The 17,159-nt window shown below is 36.0% G+C and overlaps 2 protein-coding genes across 10 annotated transcripts in view; both read left to right on the forward strand.

Annotated features, from left to right (window-relative positions):
• The first annotated feature begins 195 nt into the window (after positions 1-195).
• stn1 (STN1 subunit of CST complex) lies at positions 196-13,783 on the forward strand. Of its 2 annotated transcripts, XM_073922420.1 has the most exons (10): positions 196-226; positions 328-488; positions 3,902-3,997; positions 4,084-4,161; positions 5,199-5,366; positions 5,501-5,621; positions 7,235-7,385; positions 11,036-11,161; positions 11,435-11,507; positions 13,404-13,783. In XM_073922420.1, the coding sequence occupies exons 2-10, from the start codon at positions 353-355 to the stop codon at positions 13,559-13,561; spliced, it is 1,107 nt and encodes a 368-aa protein (XP_073778521.1). In that variant the 5' UTR covers positions 196-226; positions 328-352; the 3' UTR covers positions 13,562-13,783.
• A 2,344-nt stretch (positions 13,784-16,127) lies between these two features.
• sh3pxd2aa (SH3 and PX domains 2Aa) overlaps positions 16,128-17,159 on the forward strand; it is a 168,337-nt gene continuing 167,305 nt past the window's right edge. For all 8 annotated transcript variants that reach the window (XM_021475313.3, XM_009293905.5, XM_021475323.3 and 5 more), the window contains exon 1: positions 16,128-16,679. In XM_021475313.3, the coding sequence (XP_021330988.1) occupies positions 16,608-16,679 (72 nt within the window). In that variant the 5' untranslated portion in view covers positions 16,128-16,607. The remainder of the gene's footprint in view (positions 16,680-17,159) is intronic.

Consider the following 17,159-nt stretch of genomic DNA (forward strand, 5'->3'; position numbering starts at 1 on the left):
TGTAAAATGTAGAAGTTAACAACATACTCGAATGTTCTTTTTGTGTGTGAAAAAGTGCAAATCACATCTTTTAAAGACATGTTGAATATTAGTTTAGCATGTTTCGTTACTTTTACATCAGCGTCACGTAAGCTCATTAATATTCATGAACCAAGCGCAATTTCCTTTTTCCTATGTGCGCAGTGACTCAACTGCGCAGACAGCGGAAAAACACAAACATGACTCCGTGGGCTTTTCAAACTCATTCAAAAATTGCTCGCACAAGCTAGTAAAACTAGTTGAGTTTCATGAAGATAACTTAAGTGTACATGTTTGGTTGTGTTTTAGTGTTCGCTGTCGACAGTGATGTCTGATGGCGGTGAGTCTGGGAGATGATGATGCGGATGAGCTGCCGTCTATGTTGTGGGGTCTGGACCCCGTGTTTTCTTCCTATTGCAGACTCTACATCACTGACATCCTACTGATGAAAGAGTCCAGACAAGTACCCGGTAACGTAAATTCAAACAGTCAGTTCTTGGTCTGTTTAAATGTGTTCGTTGGATGTATCTCACAACACGACTATAAAAAATAAACATTTCCCAAATAGCACACATACAGTATGCCTGCAAGATAATAAAGTTGTAAAGTTGGTAAAGATAGTAATGATAGTAAGATAGTAAAGATAGTAAAATTGGTCTTACATTCGCACGTTCGGACATTCTCCAATATAATTTCAGAAAATTATTGTTTGCTTATTCTAGATAGGGAAATCATATTAGCAGCCAACTACTATCAATGTACATTGTTTACAGTTAATTAAACAGTGCTGCTAATGTTGTTTTGAAGTCATACTTGCATGCAGGGGCTGATTCTACCAATAGGCAGGATAAGTGGCCTCTTGGGGTCCCAGGAAATCTAACGGCCCCCAAATAAATACATAGAAGTATAACTTATACCTATAAATATTATCTAACATTATTTTCTGTCATATTTTTACGGTGAGGGTCTACATTTTAAAAAATTTAAATGTAATTATTACATCTGTACAAATGTGTCCCCCACCTTTAATCATGGATTAGTCTAGCAGTCAAATCAGTAAAGATTTAGTTTTAAAAACAAAATGTTTTATTTACTTGGTGGTTCATTCCGCTGTGGCGACCCCAGAATAATAAAGGGACTAAGCCGAAAAGAAAATGAATTAATGAATGAAATCGTTATAAAAGTTTGACAAATTATTATTATTTTGGATTACGATAAAATGTAGAAAAGGAGATGAAATGATATAAGAAATAACAGCAAAAAAAAAAAAAAAAAAATTTAAAAGGGCATTTTTGAACTTTTGGGCCCCATGGCTGGAATTGTTTAGGGCCCCAAAATCACTAAGTCCGCTCCCTGCTTACATGCACTGTAAAAATGATTAGTTACTTAAAGCGAGTAAACCAATTACCTTAAAAGCAACAAGTTAATTTAACAAAAATAATGTAAGTTAACCCGTTGTAACTTAAAACTGTTAAACTGACTTAATTTTTAAAATTATGCTAATTGTACAAACTTTTTAAAAGTCAACTAATCTTTATTACAATGTCAGGCTATTTTAGTATGTTTTCAAATAATTACTGTCATTATCACAATATTACATATTTGGTGCACCATAAATTCTATAAAATCTACACTTAGAGCGTGTATTGATTATAGAAGACGCACTGAAGTCTGAAAGAGCAGATTTGTTTTGGTTAATGCTAGATTTTTTTTGCTAGATACAGAAAAGCTGGAAAGAAACTCAAATATAATAAAGATGTATTGGAAAAAAGTGATTAGTTTACTTTTATTTGCAAAAAAAAGTTAGTACAATTAGCATAATTATAAATAATAAGTCAACTTAACAGTTCCAAGTTACAATGGTTTTACTTACATTATTTTTGTAAAGTCAACTTGTTGCTTTTATGGCAGCTGGTTTACTCGCTTTAAGTGATTAATCACTTTTAACTGTGTGCGATTTCAGACTGAATATTCAAAGTATAGTGTGTTAAATACAGGGACTGCTAAAATTAAGGAATGTTCGAATATAAAACCAAACTTACCAAAATTAAAAAAAAACGTTTGGTCTGGAAAACATCTGCGGTGAAGGTCTAATTAATGTCTTTAAAAAGTCTGTTGTATGAGCATTCTGAATTTAAAACATCTTCAAGACTTAATCTAAATGTTAATTTAATGTCCAAACGGAGATGTCTAACTTTAATAGACATAACATTAATGTAGTAATGGCCACCCCTGTGTAAACTTGCCTCCCCATGGCCACCCCAATATGATTTTCCTGTTGATGTTCATTCATTTTCTTTTTGGCTTGGTCCCTTTATTCATCAGGGATCGCCACAGCGGAATGAACCGCCAACTTCTCTAGCATATGTGTTTACGCAGCGGATGCCCTTGCAGATGCAACACTCTTGCATTCACTGATTCACACATATGCACTACAGCCAAATAAGCTTAATCAGTTCACCTGTAGCACATGTCTTTGGACTGTGAGGAAAACAAGAGCAACCGGGTGCTCCGGTTTCCCCCACAGTCCAAAGACATGTGCTACAGGTGAATTGGGTTGGCTAAATTGTCCGTAGTGTATGAGTGTAAATGAGAGTGTATGGATGTTTCCCAGAAATGGGTTGCAACTGGAAGGACATCCACTGCGTAAAACATATGCTAGATAAGTTGGCGGTTCATTCCGCTGTGGCGACCCCAGATTAATAACGGGACTAAGCCAAAAAGAAAATGAATGAATGAATGAAATGCAGCCGCTAGCGTTCAACCCCAGCAGATAAGCTGACTTTACCACAACAATTTCAAGTAAATTCCAAATAAAGATAAAGTTTTTATAATTTATTTAGTATTGTTTGACAACGAGAAATGAAAAAGGACTTTGAGTTCACAAGATTGTAAACTATTTATTAAGAAATCGTTTAAGTTAAAATGTAAATTGTGTTTTATTTAATTGAAAACCACAAATGCAAAAAATAAATACATTTTTAAATAAAAAATAAATAAATAAATAACTAAATAAATAAATAAATTTTTTGCATTTTAAAATCAGCGTTTCAGAATCTAGTATATTTAGCACCTCCATTTTTTTTTGCTGGTTAACTTTCAAGAGTCCAAAATATCAATTATTTTGTGGATGTATTTTGCAAAAAGGTACATCTATAGAAAAAGCTGTTAATATTGTGGCTCAAAAAGGAATATGGATAAATGATATTATTAGGGTCTGCATTGTGAGTGTGTGTATATAGTAATGCCTTTTGTTTAGTTTGTTCATTTGTCTGTTTTAATGAATTATTAAATATTTATTAATTAAATATTAATTAATTATTTTAGACATTGTACAATAAAAGTATGTGGAAAAATATCTGACCTAAAAAGTGTTAAATATTAATATATAAATAACTAATATATAATATTAGTTATATATAATAATAATATATAGTATATAAATAACTAAATATTGATGTTTATATGGTTTGCACATATACTTAGTGAATTCTTGCAATATTTTATGAGTAATTCATTAATCAAAACCACATTATTTCATTTACCAGAAACAAAATAATAAATAACATTACACTGAATTCATTATTTTTGGTGTGCCAGTCCAATATTTGGTGTGGCTTTATTTGGCCACTCCTAAGAAAATCTTCTGGGGGCACCACTGGCTCCAATATGTTTTTCAGATGTGAAGACAAACATCAAATAAATGTCTCTGTGATGTAAGGTTATGTGTGTTATATTAGTATCGTACTGCAATGTATTGTTTGCATCACTGGGAAAAAGTTCTCATTATTTGTCAGTTTTTCTTCCCCATGTGCAATCTCTAAGTTTATTGTATGGACAATCTGTCTTAAGCCTGAAAGCTCTCAATTGACATGTGTTGTAGGGATTTATTTCTACAAGACTCACCCCATCTTCCAGGTGGATGTACTGGGGATTGTTGTTTACAAGCGGGAGAGAGAGGATTTCTACTGCTATGGAGGTCTGTGTTAAAGTGAAAGTAAAAAGTAAAAAAAGTGGACACATTGCAACTGGTCTGACTGTTTGTTTGTGTTTTTCAATGCACAGTGGATGACAGTACTGGGGTCATTAATTGTCTTTGTTGGAAAGATGAGAAATGGCGGGATCAAGGAGGTTCAACAACATGTAAGTTACCAAATGTGACACTAAAAATAACAACAAGTATTATTTTTTTGTCTAAATATTTTAAATCAATCAATTATGTATATAGGAACATATTTGAGTTAATTGGAGGCACAACTGTAGAATAGTGTTTAAGGAAAACCTCAAACACACTGCTTTCTTTTGTGACAACATGGGAAAATCAACAAGCCAGAATCAATAAAAAAGCCAAATTACAATTTGCAAAAATACACTTGGAAAAAGAATAATTTTTGGAGACATGTCCTGTGGTCTGATGGAACTAAGATTAAACTGTTTGGGGCATAATGACCAGTGTTACATTTGGAGGACAAAGGGGAAAGCTTACAAGGCTAGGAACACCATCCCAAATGTGAAATATGGGGGCGGCAGCATCATGTTGTGGTTCGCTGGAGGAAGGACTGGTCCACTTCCTAGCATAGATGGCATCATGAAGAAAGAACATTATGTAGAAATACTGAAGCAACGTCTCAAGACATCAGCCAAGAAATTAAAACTTGGCCACAAATGGGTCTTCCAAACAGACCATGACCCTAAGCATACTGCCAAATTAGTTAAAATGTGCTTTAAGGACATCAGAGTGAAAGCTTTGGAGTGGCCATCACAAAGCCCTGATGTCAATTCTATAGAAAATTTGTGGGCAGAGTTGAAAAAGCTTGTGTGAGTTAGACAGCCAACAAATCTGACTCAGTTACACCAGTTCTGTCAGGAGGAATGACCCAAAATTCCTTCAAACTATTGTAAGAAGCGTGTGGAAGGATACCCCAAAGTCATTCAGGTAATCCTAACGGACCAAATATTGTGAACGTTTATTAATGATTTATCATCAGACATTTTTTAAAAACTGTTATGTTCCTTCTTTAGAGTGTATGTAAACTGTTTATATATATATATATATATATATATATATATATATATATATATATATATAGCTATAATTTAATAGTCAACCATATCATTCTTTTAACACTATTTAATTTACTAGTCTAGCAGTTACTAATCCAGCGCTAATGTTGATATAGGTGGAGATGCTAGCGGATTCCCCAGGAGCTTTAACATTGAGGATGAACTCAAAGGGCTGAAAGAGGCTGAACGTAAGAGCACCGTGCTGGAGATCGGAGACCTGCTGAGGGTGCGAGGGACTGTCAAAACCTCCAGAGATAACAGGGAAATCAAGGCCACCTCCTTCTGTAAGTAAAATCATCAGGGATTTGAATGACATCTAGTTTGTTTAATCAGTTAGAAACCGCTTGTTTTTGGAACACCTGCTGGAGTCATGGTTATTTTGCAGTAATCAGTATCTGTTGTTTCTGTGTGTGTGTAGATAAAGTACATGACCCTGCGATGGCAGTGCAGATCTCACGTATGCTGGAACTGCCTCAGCTGTACAGAAAGTGCTACGATCAGCCGTTCAAGATGCCGAGTGATGACCTGGGCAGCACAGAGTGAGTTAAACAGGAGGTCTCTGTTATTATACATGACTTGCTTAAAGTTTGCATGAATGGGAAGCTGCTGAGACTTTTATTTCAGAATGTTGATGTACTTCCTGCTGAAACAGAATATTGAGTAGTGGGCGGAGCTTTCTTTTTATACATCATTTTCTCATTGCAAACTAACGGTAAGAGGGGAGTGGTTAAGAATAATGGCTGAAGCCATCAAACAGACATCATCCGAGGAGGAAGCAAAAGCAAATGTTCAGAATTTGATTAAAGATTACCCATAACAATTTTTTTTTTCAGTGGATCAACTTTAATAAACTTTCCCAAGCTTACAGTATTGGCTTTATTTTCTGTGTATGAGTGGGCGCATCCATTTAAATCGCTTTGGCTCAAGTCTTCCTGTCTCATTCACTTCCATTCATTTTTAGACATTAAAAACGGCTCGTTACATTGCTTGATGTTGCAAACTGATATGTTCTTACTATACATTATTCTGCTTTGTCTGTACAGTCATGAACATGCTCATTTGTAGAGCAAATAGTTTGACAGTTTTCTGCCGTTTAATACTCCTAGTAATTTCATCCATAGGCAGCTGAATCGGAAGTTCTTAAACAATCGAAAAACGAGCACACTTCCACATTTTAGAATAAGGTCAATTGGTGATCACCAAATGTATTTAACATATTTGTTTTTCTCATTTACCTGCAGTCCTAAATAAAGGAATTTACTTTAATTGTTGAATGCTAAACTAACGATCTGACTTCTGAATGAAAGTCAAATTTTTGTTTAAAAAAAAAAAAATTTATAAAGATTTCTGTTTGTCTGTTTTTGTCTAATTAATGACAATATATATTACTTTTAGCCAGTGCTTAATTTGTGAATTGCGAGGTCCTCTGGAATCAGGGTAACGGATCCAGCATGTTACCTGAGGAATGTAGAGATGTCGCACAGGAAAGTGGAGAGCGGGAGTGCAGGGGTGTCACGGACGAAGGACAAAAGTGAAGAGCGGGGGTCTGTTACGAACGAAAGGGTGGGGGGTGGGGCAGAGATCAGATTTCAGAGGTGCCGGATCTGGCATGTTCTGGCACAAATTAAGCCCTGCTTTTAGCTTAAAAACCTTTTGACAAAAGGTTTTTGTTTTGTGTAATTATGTGCGTAAATATATAATTACATAAAAATGTCTGTTACAATTTGTTGCATTATTGTATATTGCTTACTAAGTTTGAAAAAAAAAGCAGTTTTCAAAAGGGATAGTTTGACAAAAACATTTAAATTCTGTCCTCCTCATTTCATCCTTGTTCCAATTTAAATCCTATTTTAGTTTTTTCTTCTGTTATACAAAAAATGTTTATTGAAAAATTGACTTCCATAGTAATTTTTTTCTCACTATGGAAGTTGATTGGTCCCACCAACCAACATTCTTCAAAATATATTCGTCTTCACTATATCTTGTTCAACAGAGGACAGAAACTCATAAAGGTTTAAAACCATAAGAGGTGGAATAAATGATGAGGTCATTCTTATCTTTAGGGGGGAACTTAATGCTTGATTAAGGCTTCATATTTTAAATGTATTCTGAAAGGCTTTAAAGATATTTCTGCTTTTATTTTCATTTACAGAGCAGGTGGTTCCTCACATCCCCAGTATCTGCTGTCTCGGGCAGTTCTCACCCTTAAGGAGTTCCTCTTGGAGAAAGAGGTGACCAGGTTTCGTCCTTATGATGTTGAGTTCCTCTTACATCCACTGATCCAGAGATCTTCAGCAGAACAGGTACTGAGCATGAGAGAGATCTGAGTTTGATTATTTTAAAGAATTTGAGTTTAATTAGTTAGTTTAATTCTTCCTTTTCACTTTCTTGTCCTAATAAAGATGAAAATACCCCATGGGAACAAAAAAAAAATAATTATACTGCTCTTTTCAGCCAGTTTTATATTTATGTGTTACAAATATTCAGATCGACAGCATGGTGGATCAGTGTTTAGCACTGTTGCCTCCCTGCAAGAAAGTTGCTGGTTTGAGTCCTCACTGGACCAGTTGGCATGTCTGTGTGGCGTTTACATGTTTTTTCGGGATTCACATGGATTTCCTCCAGGTGCTCCGGTTTCCCCTACAGTCCAAAGACATGCGCTATAAGGGAATTGGGTAAGCAAAAATAGCCGTAGTGTAAGAGTGTGGTGTGTGTGTGTGTGGGTATTTCCCAGTACTGGGTTGCGGCTGGAAGGGTTTCCGCTGCGTAAAACATATGCTGGAATAGTTGGCGGTTCATTCTGCTGTGGCGACCCCTGATAAATAAGGAACTAAGCCAAAGGAAAATTATTAAAATATTCAGATTTTCACAGAAAAACTGCGATGGTCAAACTGTTACACAAATAGGTGGCGACAATGTTTTTGACACTGAACAAATAATTCAAGCCATTCTTCAAAAATGCTATTTCATCTCGTTGTGAAACTTGAATTCTTTAAGAGTTATTTGTTGAATAATTATTTATATTTGTTATTGTTTTTGGGCTTTATTATGATAGGATATTAGTTAGACATGAAGCCAATTTGGAGAGAGAGAGGGACGGGATCAGGAAAGGTCCACAACCTTGGCTGTATCTGAAATCATTGCCTATACCCTCATTGACTATTCCCTACATAAGTCCACTAAAACAGCTCACTTAAAAAAGTGATTGAAAACAAGTGGAAGACAGGAGAGGCCTTTTTTGTTTGTGCTTGATAAATCTCAGACGGTTTAGATATTAAACTTTAGACCCTGTGATAGTCATTTAAAACACTTGGTAAGCTGTCTATAACCGTACAATCACACCGAAAGCAGCGAGAGCGTCAAAGTAGCCGGAAGTCATTCATTTTCAATGAGAGCCGGCGGCGATAAGTGGCGAGGAGCAACGCGGCGCGTCTTCGCCGGCGTGAGCGTCGAGGAGAGTTGAAATGAAGTCAACTTTATGGTAATGAGCTATGACGCGGTTCGGCGGCAACCAATCAGAATGAAGACGTCCATCGCTTGATAGCAGTTCAGAGAACACAGACCTGTGAACTTTGGTTCCGACCACAGTTGTTCCCAAGGGTTTGATTATTGCGGTCGCCAGATTTCCAATTATTTACAATTTTTTCCTACAGGAACATACATTAAATAAGTTACTGGCGAGTTACTGATGTTCATTAATGTTATATAAATTTATCTTAAAAAAAGCGGGAATCTCACGCGATGTGACAGTACAAAACAGTACTGCTGCTTCAGGATATTTCAGACATATGGACACATATTGGATAAATAGAGCAAAGCCACACCATACGCAACTTGATCTTCCATTGTTGTATGAATTTGATAAGAAGTGCGCAACATTTTCACGCTAGAAACATGTTTTATGCAGGAATGTAAAAGATATGCTGCAACGGCTCCTTTAAATATGAGATCAATGTAGCGAGTTTTGACGCTCTCGCCGCAGGAGCTGAAGGCAGACAGCGTTGTCGCCAGGGCGGCCAGAGCGACCTTGGACGCTCTCGCCGCTTTCGGTGTGAACGTACGGTTAGTAATGAAATAAAATATTTTGATTTTTATCATGTATACAAATGATAATTTGAACTCTTTAACAATTTATTTATAAACTTAAACTGGTTGGATTTCATGTCAAACATGTAAATTCATTTGGTGTATTCTGTAGCCATTGAGTGCACACGGGTTGTATTTGCTATTGCGGTGCATTGTAAGAATGATTGACTGCACATTTTGGAACATCCACTAAGGTTTTGGACAACACTACAAATGGCTGCTCCTATTTTTTGTTCATACAGTTGAAGTCAGAATTATTCGCCCCCCTGTTTATTTTTTCCCTAATTTCTGTTAAACAGAGAGAAGATTTTTTTCAAAACATTTCTAAACATAAAAGTTTTATTAACTCATTTCTAAAAACTGTTTTGTTTTATCTTTTCCATGATGACTGTACATAATATTTGAATAGATTTTTTCATGACACTTCTATACAGCTTAAAGGGAAATTTAAAGGCTTAACTAGGTTAATTAGGTTAACTAGGCAGGTTAGGGTAATTAGACAAGTTATTGTATAACGATGGTTTGTTCTGCAGAACATCAAAAACAAAATTAGCTTTAAGAGGCTAATTATTTTGACCTTGAAATGGTTAAAAAAATTAAATAATTAAAAGCTGCTTTCATTCTAGCCGAAATAAAACAACTTCTCCAGAAGAAAAATATTATCAGACATACTGTGAAAATGTTGAATAATTATTTATATTTATTATTTATTATTGATTAATTATTTATAACTTGCGTTCTGTGAATGAACATCGCCTCGTGGTTCCATCCCAAAGAGGGAAGAAATCACTTTCCCGAACTCTCATGCTCAATTTGCCCAGTTGGTGGAATGAACTCCCTAACTGCATCAGAACGGCAGAGTCACTCGCTGTCTTCAAAAAACGACTAAAAACTCAACTATTTAGTCTCCACTTTCTTTACTAATATGCAATTCCCTCTCTGACTCCTCCACTAAAAAATAAATTAAAAAATTACTATTGTTTTACTTCTTACACTTTCTTTACATACCTGAAACCTGCCTACAGCACTTATTCATTGTTGCTCTTATAGTTGTGTAAATTGCTTCCTTGTCCTCATTTGTAAGTCGCTTTGGATAAAAGCGTGTGCTAAATGACTAAGTCTAAATGTGCTTGGTCTGTTAAACATATTTTGTGAAATATATAAAAAAAAAAAAAAAAATTAAAGGGGGCTAATGAATCTGACTTTAACTGTGATTTCAAAGAACAAAAAAAGATTACAAATTTTATGAACAAATAATCATATTTTAAAAAAATTGATTAGAGCCTCTAGTAAGATACTATTTGATTTTTTTAAGTGGAATTATTTGTTACGTTTTGAAGAAATTATTATCTCTATTTTAAACAATGCATAACCAAAAAAAACCCCCTGTTTTTCCAAAATCGTGCAGCTATAACATATTCAAAAGATGAACGCATGACGTTATCAAAGTAAACCGTCCTTGTTCAATGTCATTACTCTTGGCTGGAGTGTATAATGGTATGTAGGAGCCAGGAATAACTTGTGGTGGGCACGGCAGGGGGAACGTGTTGTGCTGTTTGAAGGCAGCAGGGAGTGATCATTGGTAGCACTTTTATGAGTCTCCTCTGAGATGCTTCTAGTCTGAAGATTCAAGGACAGCAGCATATGGAGATGAGAAAGGGATATGCTAATGAGATGCCTATCGACACATTCAGAATCAGTTGAGAACGCGCATGCAATATGCATTTCATTGAAACGTTCTTTACTTCTTAAAGCCTTTTTTTGGAGGGATGGGTCATTTTTGAATGATGCATCCCAGAAAGTTGATACATTGTTGGGGGTGACTCATCCTTCATGATGCATTTATTTTAATTTTTTTCCTCTGAAGGAGGCAGATCAGCCCGGGACATCATTTGCCACACAAGTTGGAAAACTTCTAAAAGAAACCCTGAGTTTCCTCCAGGACGAAGGGCAAATATTTCGCAAAAAGCGCACCCAGGATGAAGTCTACAACGTATGCGCACACACATACACACACTTATTAGCAAGCATGTCCTCATAATGAAGAGAAAGCTGGTCAATACTACCTCGAGAGACTCTTAACAACAAAGATTTAAAGAGATGATGTATAATATCTGCTTCCCAGACATGCTTCTTATTTCCGAACAGGATTTTTAGAGGGGATTATAAACACACGGTTTAGCCATAATAAGATGTTATGTATCACATAAGCCTCTAAAAACTGCTCTAAAATGTAATTACATTTTTATAATCTTCACTGCTTTAGGTAACAGAACAAGACAAAGATCTTCATATAGCGATCAAGGATGTTTTACGAGAGGATACCAAACGGGAAAAATGTGAGTTGTACATCTATTTATTATCACATTCTTTGGAATACTTGATTCTGATTGGTTAAAGAAGAATGAGTCCTCTGTTGAGGAGAAAACAGAGGTTATTATATTTGGGCCTAATGATTAGTCAAATTGTAAACGCCCCATTTTAGGCAACTTGAAGGAGTTCGGATCACCCCAAATACAAAACCTGGACGTAACATTAGATCAGAACTTTTTAATATTTAAATTTAATACATTAAATTTTAATAAACGTAATAGATTTAATAAACACATTTCAAGTGTGTTTGGAAATAGCTTTTATCAACTTCGCCTTCTCTCTAAAATGAAGTCCTCCCTCTCTTTACATTCTCTAGAAATTGCCCTACGTGCGCTTATAACCTCCCGGTTAGACTATTGTAACTCTCTGTATTTGGGGCTGCCTAAAGCCTGATTTATACTTTCACCTGGTGCCGCATCGCTGACCTCCGCTGACTGCACACGCATCTCACGGAATGGACAAAGCTTTTATACTGGATGCGCTTGCCATTGTGATATTCTTTAAAATGACAGGGGGCGGTCAAAAGAAATCCACCATGAAATTTGACGGATAAACTGTGAAGTAGATATCATATCATTAATATTATTGAAGATTTTTAAACTAATATTATAATATTATAATTATAATATTATTATTATTTTATAAATTATTTTAATGATTATAAGGATTTTTATAACCATTCAAGATTTTTTTAATCAAATTTTGATGCATCACGCTTTTGTTCAAATCTTGGACAGTTTTATGTATTGAAGTTTATTAAACTATCAATGACAAGAGAACATGGGTTGCTCTACAAATATTTTTTGTTATGGCAAGAATGTAGTACAGTAATGGTCCAACATTCCTGATCATTATCCCCAGTAAAGCCTAGAAAAACAGGGCATCAGTATATTGTAAACCAATAGGTTCAAATATATTCCTTTCCAGTCATCGAAGAAATAGTTTGTTACTAAATTTTAGTTTTATGACTATTCAATTGTTTTAAATTCCAAACTCTAATATATACATCGGTATTAAACCTATAATTGGTGGAATTTCACAAGAAAAAACAATGGTGTGCTTGGTTTTAGCGTAACTTTACTTTTTCATGAGTTATTTACAAGTTTCTGACCACTTATTAAATGTGTTTAATGTGCCGCTCATTGTGTTGGATTGTCACTAATAGAATAAAGTTTTATTAAAACCAAGCACACCCTTGTTTTTCCTGTGAAATGTCCAATGAGTTTGTGTCAAATGACCCCAACTTCAAAATGGCCACCATGGTCACCACCCAGCTTGAAAAGTTTGCCCCCTCACATATACTAATGTGACAAAAACAGGACATTACTATCAGCAACCATTCCCATTTTATTAAGGTGTATCCATATAAATGGCCCACCCTGTATATAAATGAATCGAACTTGAACTAAAGAGAAAGTTCACACAAAAATGAAAGTTCTCTCATCATTTAATAACCTTTTACTTAAAACTGTTTGATGTTCTTTCCCCCGTGGAACACAAAATAAGATATTTTGAAGAATGCTGGAAACCTGTAACCATTGATCTCCATAGTATTTGTTTTTTTCTACTGGAAGTGAATGGTTACAGGTTTTCAGCTTTATTCAACTTCTCTTTTTTACTATTCAACATAATAAAGTAACTCAAACAGGTTTGGAACCACTTGCTAACGAGTAAATAATGAGTACATTTTCAATTTTGGGTGAACTATACCATTCTCATTATATCATTCTACTGAATGCTGAATTATATAGTTGATGGTTGTCTCATTATAAATTTATTTATCTAAGCATTGATTATTTTAAAAGAAACCTAGGTCTTGTTAAACGAATAGAGGATTGGTCTCGTGTTTCTTGTTTTTGCAGATGCAGAGAAAGGATGCCATGTCCTTCATATACTGTCCAGCGTGAGGCAGCGCTACAGCCAGAATCTGAGTCGAGAGGTGCTGGAGGTTGCCCTGACTTTCTTAGAAAGCAACAGTGATATTATAAGCACAACAGAAGCGCACTACATTGTTCTATAGCATCATATTACTTGAAATAATGCCATAAAACAAAATCAAAATGTTTCAAAAATACAATCATGAAGATAGACTTTTAACAATGTATAGAATCCTGTTTTTTTACAATTAATAATTAAAGACGAATATTTATTATTTGCTTGTTGCTTACTTTTCTAACTGCATACTTTTTATAGGTAATTTGTTGTTATTAGCAATAAACGGGAGTTGTTTAGAGAACTGCAACCAGAAGCATATTGTTTGTTCTTTCACTGCTTCACATGTAACATAAGACAGCGGTTCCCAAAGTGAGGGTCGGGACCTCTCGCAGGACAATGAGGGTGGGGAGGGGGTTGTCATTTGGTGATTTCCAAAAATCTAATTCATTTTATTAAACTATTAGAATTACCATTGCTTATTGCAAACAATAAGCTCTGTGTTCAAACAGAGTTCATCACACTTGATCCTGGTTTATACTCGATGCGCCCACTAGTTTGCTTGAATTGATGATATGACATCATCGTGGAGTTTGCAGAGGTTCGCTTTGGGTGCGCGCGACGTGATTTCGGCCGGCGGAGTGCATGATTTTTTTTTGAGACTTGAGCTAACAGTGTGCTCTGCGCCGCGTTTGATTTGAGTTGAATTTGAATCACTTTGAAGAGATTTTGTCTGAAACGGGTACGACTGTACAATCATCTTAATGATCCGTGATAGAGATAACCAGATGACCAATAATTCTTGGCTTAAAATTGCAACAGCAGTGGGAAATGAGGAGTTTTTCTTAAAAGGTTTGGAAAAACCTGAGGAATAAGTTTGTTGAATCTAAAAAGAGAGGCCATGGAAAAAATGGAGACCCAGGTACACAATTAAAAAATATGTTTTTCCACCATTTGTAGCTTTTACACTAATATATTACAATTTTGAATTTAAAACAATGTAACAGCTACAAAACTATAATTAAAGAACAAATTATTTCTTTGATAACTGGAAATGAATGTTTGAACCTATCGGTTTAAAATAAATTGACGCCCTGTTTTTCTAGGCTTTACTGGTGATAATGGTCAGGAATGTTGGACCATTATTGCCTTTTTAGCATAAGTAGAGGACAGAAACTAGTCAGACAGCAATGTGTGAATTGTGGACTAAATCTACAAAACATCTGTATTTTTTAGTAAGTGTGCTTTTTTTTTTTGCTTTTATTCTTGCCATAATAAAAATATATATTTGTAGAGCAACCCATGTTCCCCTCTCATTAATATTTTAATAAACTTTATTAGGTAAAACTGGGCGAGATATACAACAAAAGCAAGTAATGCGTCAAAATTTGATAAAAAAAATCTTGAATGGTTATAAAATGTTTATAATCATTAAAATAATTTATAAAAATTCTAAGAAATATTTAGTTAAAAAATCTTGAATGATAATGATATGACGTAGTTCTGGAAACTTTCTACTGTTTATCTGTCTGGCTTTACGGTCAGTTTCTTTTGATCGCCCCCTGTCATTTTAAAGAATATCACAACGGCAAATGCAACAAGTATAAAAGCCTTGTCCGTTTTGCGAGGTGCGCGCACAGTCAGCGGAGGTGTGCGATGTGGCGCTTGGCGAAAGTATAAATCCACCTTTACACGTTTTATCTAACTGGTTAATCCTCACATGAAAATACAACTTTTAGCACTTTTGGACCTTAAATGCAAACGCTAGAATTGACAAGCTAGGCTATAAACGGATTACAGTGCCTTCGGGGTGCTCGCCTGTGACATCAGCACACCCTACAGACAACTTTTCAAGCTTATTATTAGAAATATGGTCCATGACAAAGATTTACTCTGTTGGTTTATTATATTATAATCCACGCTATATATCATAAACAAATAAATACGCAAAAACACATTTGTATAAACCTACGTGCCTTTTGCATGTGTTTGAACACAGAGCTTATTATTTGCAATCTTCGAAAGCCTATGTGAAAATCCTTTAGAGATTTTTTCGAGGGCACCAGTTTTATGCTAGTAGCCGATTAGCCCACAAGGTGTCTTCATCATAGTTCCTTCACTCTAACATGATTTTTTGGGGGGTGAACTATCCCTTTAAATGATTGGTTTGAAACTGTAGTTGCACCCAATGACCAGAAGAAGTCACTATGATCTAATAGATACGTCACTGTCCATGAGATGAGCACATCTGTATCTATACCGCGTTCAGGTCTATTTATGCCCAGCGCCTGTATGTATGAGTAACCCAAATCATCACGACCCCTGTTGTTAGTTATTTCAGAAAAGATGACTTCTACGCGCCGCCTGCAGATCTTCTGAAAACCTCTTATACATATTAAGACTACATTCATATCTATGGAGAGTTTATCTTGACTGTTCTTATCCATATAGTCTTGATATTCTACATTTCACTGCATTATTTTCTATCACAAACTGAACCAAACAAACGATTCTCTGTACAAATCCAGCCATTGTCTCACTTACCAAGCAAGACAATAATATGAACACAACACTCGTTTTGTTCCCCCTGTAGAGGCTCTTAAACTGCAACAGAGCCCTTGTCAAGAAGCCCAGCCCCATTGCCCAAATATCCCAGTGTGTGCGCGCGCTTCCTGCCGAATGGACTTCGCGGTGAATGCGCTCCGGCCTTTATGACGCGCGCCGCGCTCACGTTTGAGGAGAATCCCCGACTTCAGACACACTACAAAAGAGACGCGCTTGCTCCTTTTATGACGCGTCGATCCGGATTCCAGAATGTCACTTTAGAACGCGTCTCGATTCGAATTCGAATTCGGCTGGAACGCGGCGGTCACAGAATCCGCTCTGCGCTAGGAGAGAAATGGATACCCGGGTGATCGTTTCCTGCAGAGGGATATAAGTTTTGCCTCGTTCATCACTCGATATTCATATCTACATTACGTCAAGGGGGAATAAACGGACTGTGTGAACGGCCGGGCCGGGGGGTAACAATCGTTTGCATTCACTGAAGCGATATTCTCCGCGCAGACGTCTTCGTGACTGCCTGTCCGTTTATTCTGACCACTAACGGTGCTTCCGAAGCCTCCGTTTTCACAATGCAGTTCCGGACAGTTTTGGATGTAAAAGTGGTGGATGTGGAGAAGAGGAGGAATCCATCCAAACATTACGTGAGTTGGCTACCTATTCACCTTGCGTCCTTCTCGAACCTGATGCTGAGATACAGATAAAGAAAGACGCATCTGGATCACGATAAAGAACATTTCTGCGACGTCGTGAACGCCAGATACGTTTGCGTTGTCCTCTAAAAAGTATGGCCATTGTCATTAGCAGAGATGAGTCAGAGAGTTGCTATATGTTGTTATTTTTTATTGGAGGATAATGCACGTATAAGCCATACATACATCCGTGGTGCATGAATGAACACGGCTACAGTTTATTATATGAAAACAGTACCATCTAACAAAACAATTGCAGATTGAACCTATGTAAGCTCTTCTCAACCATACTCACTTTACTTGACATTAAGTGGTGGATATTTGCCTCATAGGATTATTCATTTATTCATTTTCTTTTCGGCTTAGTCCCTTAATTATTCAGGGGTCGCCCCAGCAGAATGAACCGCCAACTTATCCAGCAATTGTTTTACA

Source organism: Danio rerio, chromosome 1, assembly GCF_049306965.1.
Source record: "Danio rerio strain Tuebingen ecotype United States chromosome 1, GRCz12tu, whole genome shotgun sequence".
Lineage (NCBI taxonomy): Eukaryota > Metazoa > Chordata > Actinopteri > Cypriniformes > Danionidae > Danio > Danio rerio.

Coding starts and splice junctions, on each gene's coding strand:
- stn1 (XM_073922420.1), top strand. CDS start 353: ATGGCGGTGAGTCTGGGAGATGATGATGCGGATGAGCTGCCGTCTATG. Junction 489..3,901: donor AGAGTCCAGACAAGTACCCG/GTAACGTAAATT, acceptor CATGTGTTGTAG/GGATTTATTTCTACAAGACT. Junction 5,622..7,234: donor GATGACCTGGGCAGCACAGA/GTGAGTTAAACA, acceptor TTTCATTTACAG/AGCAGGTGGTTCCTCACATC.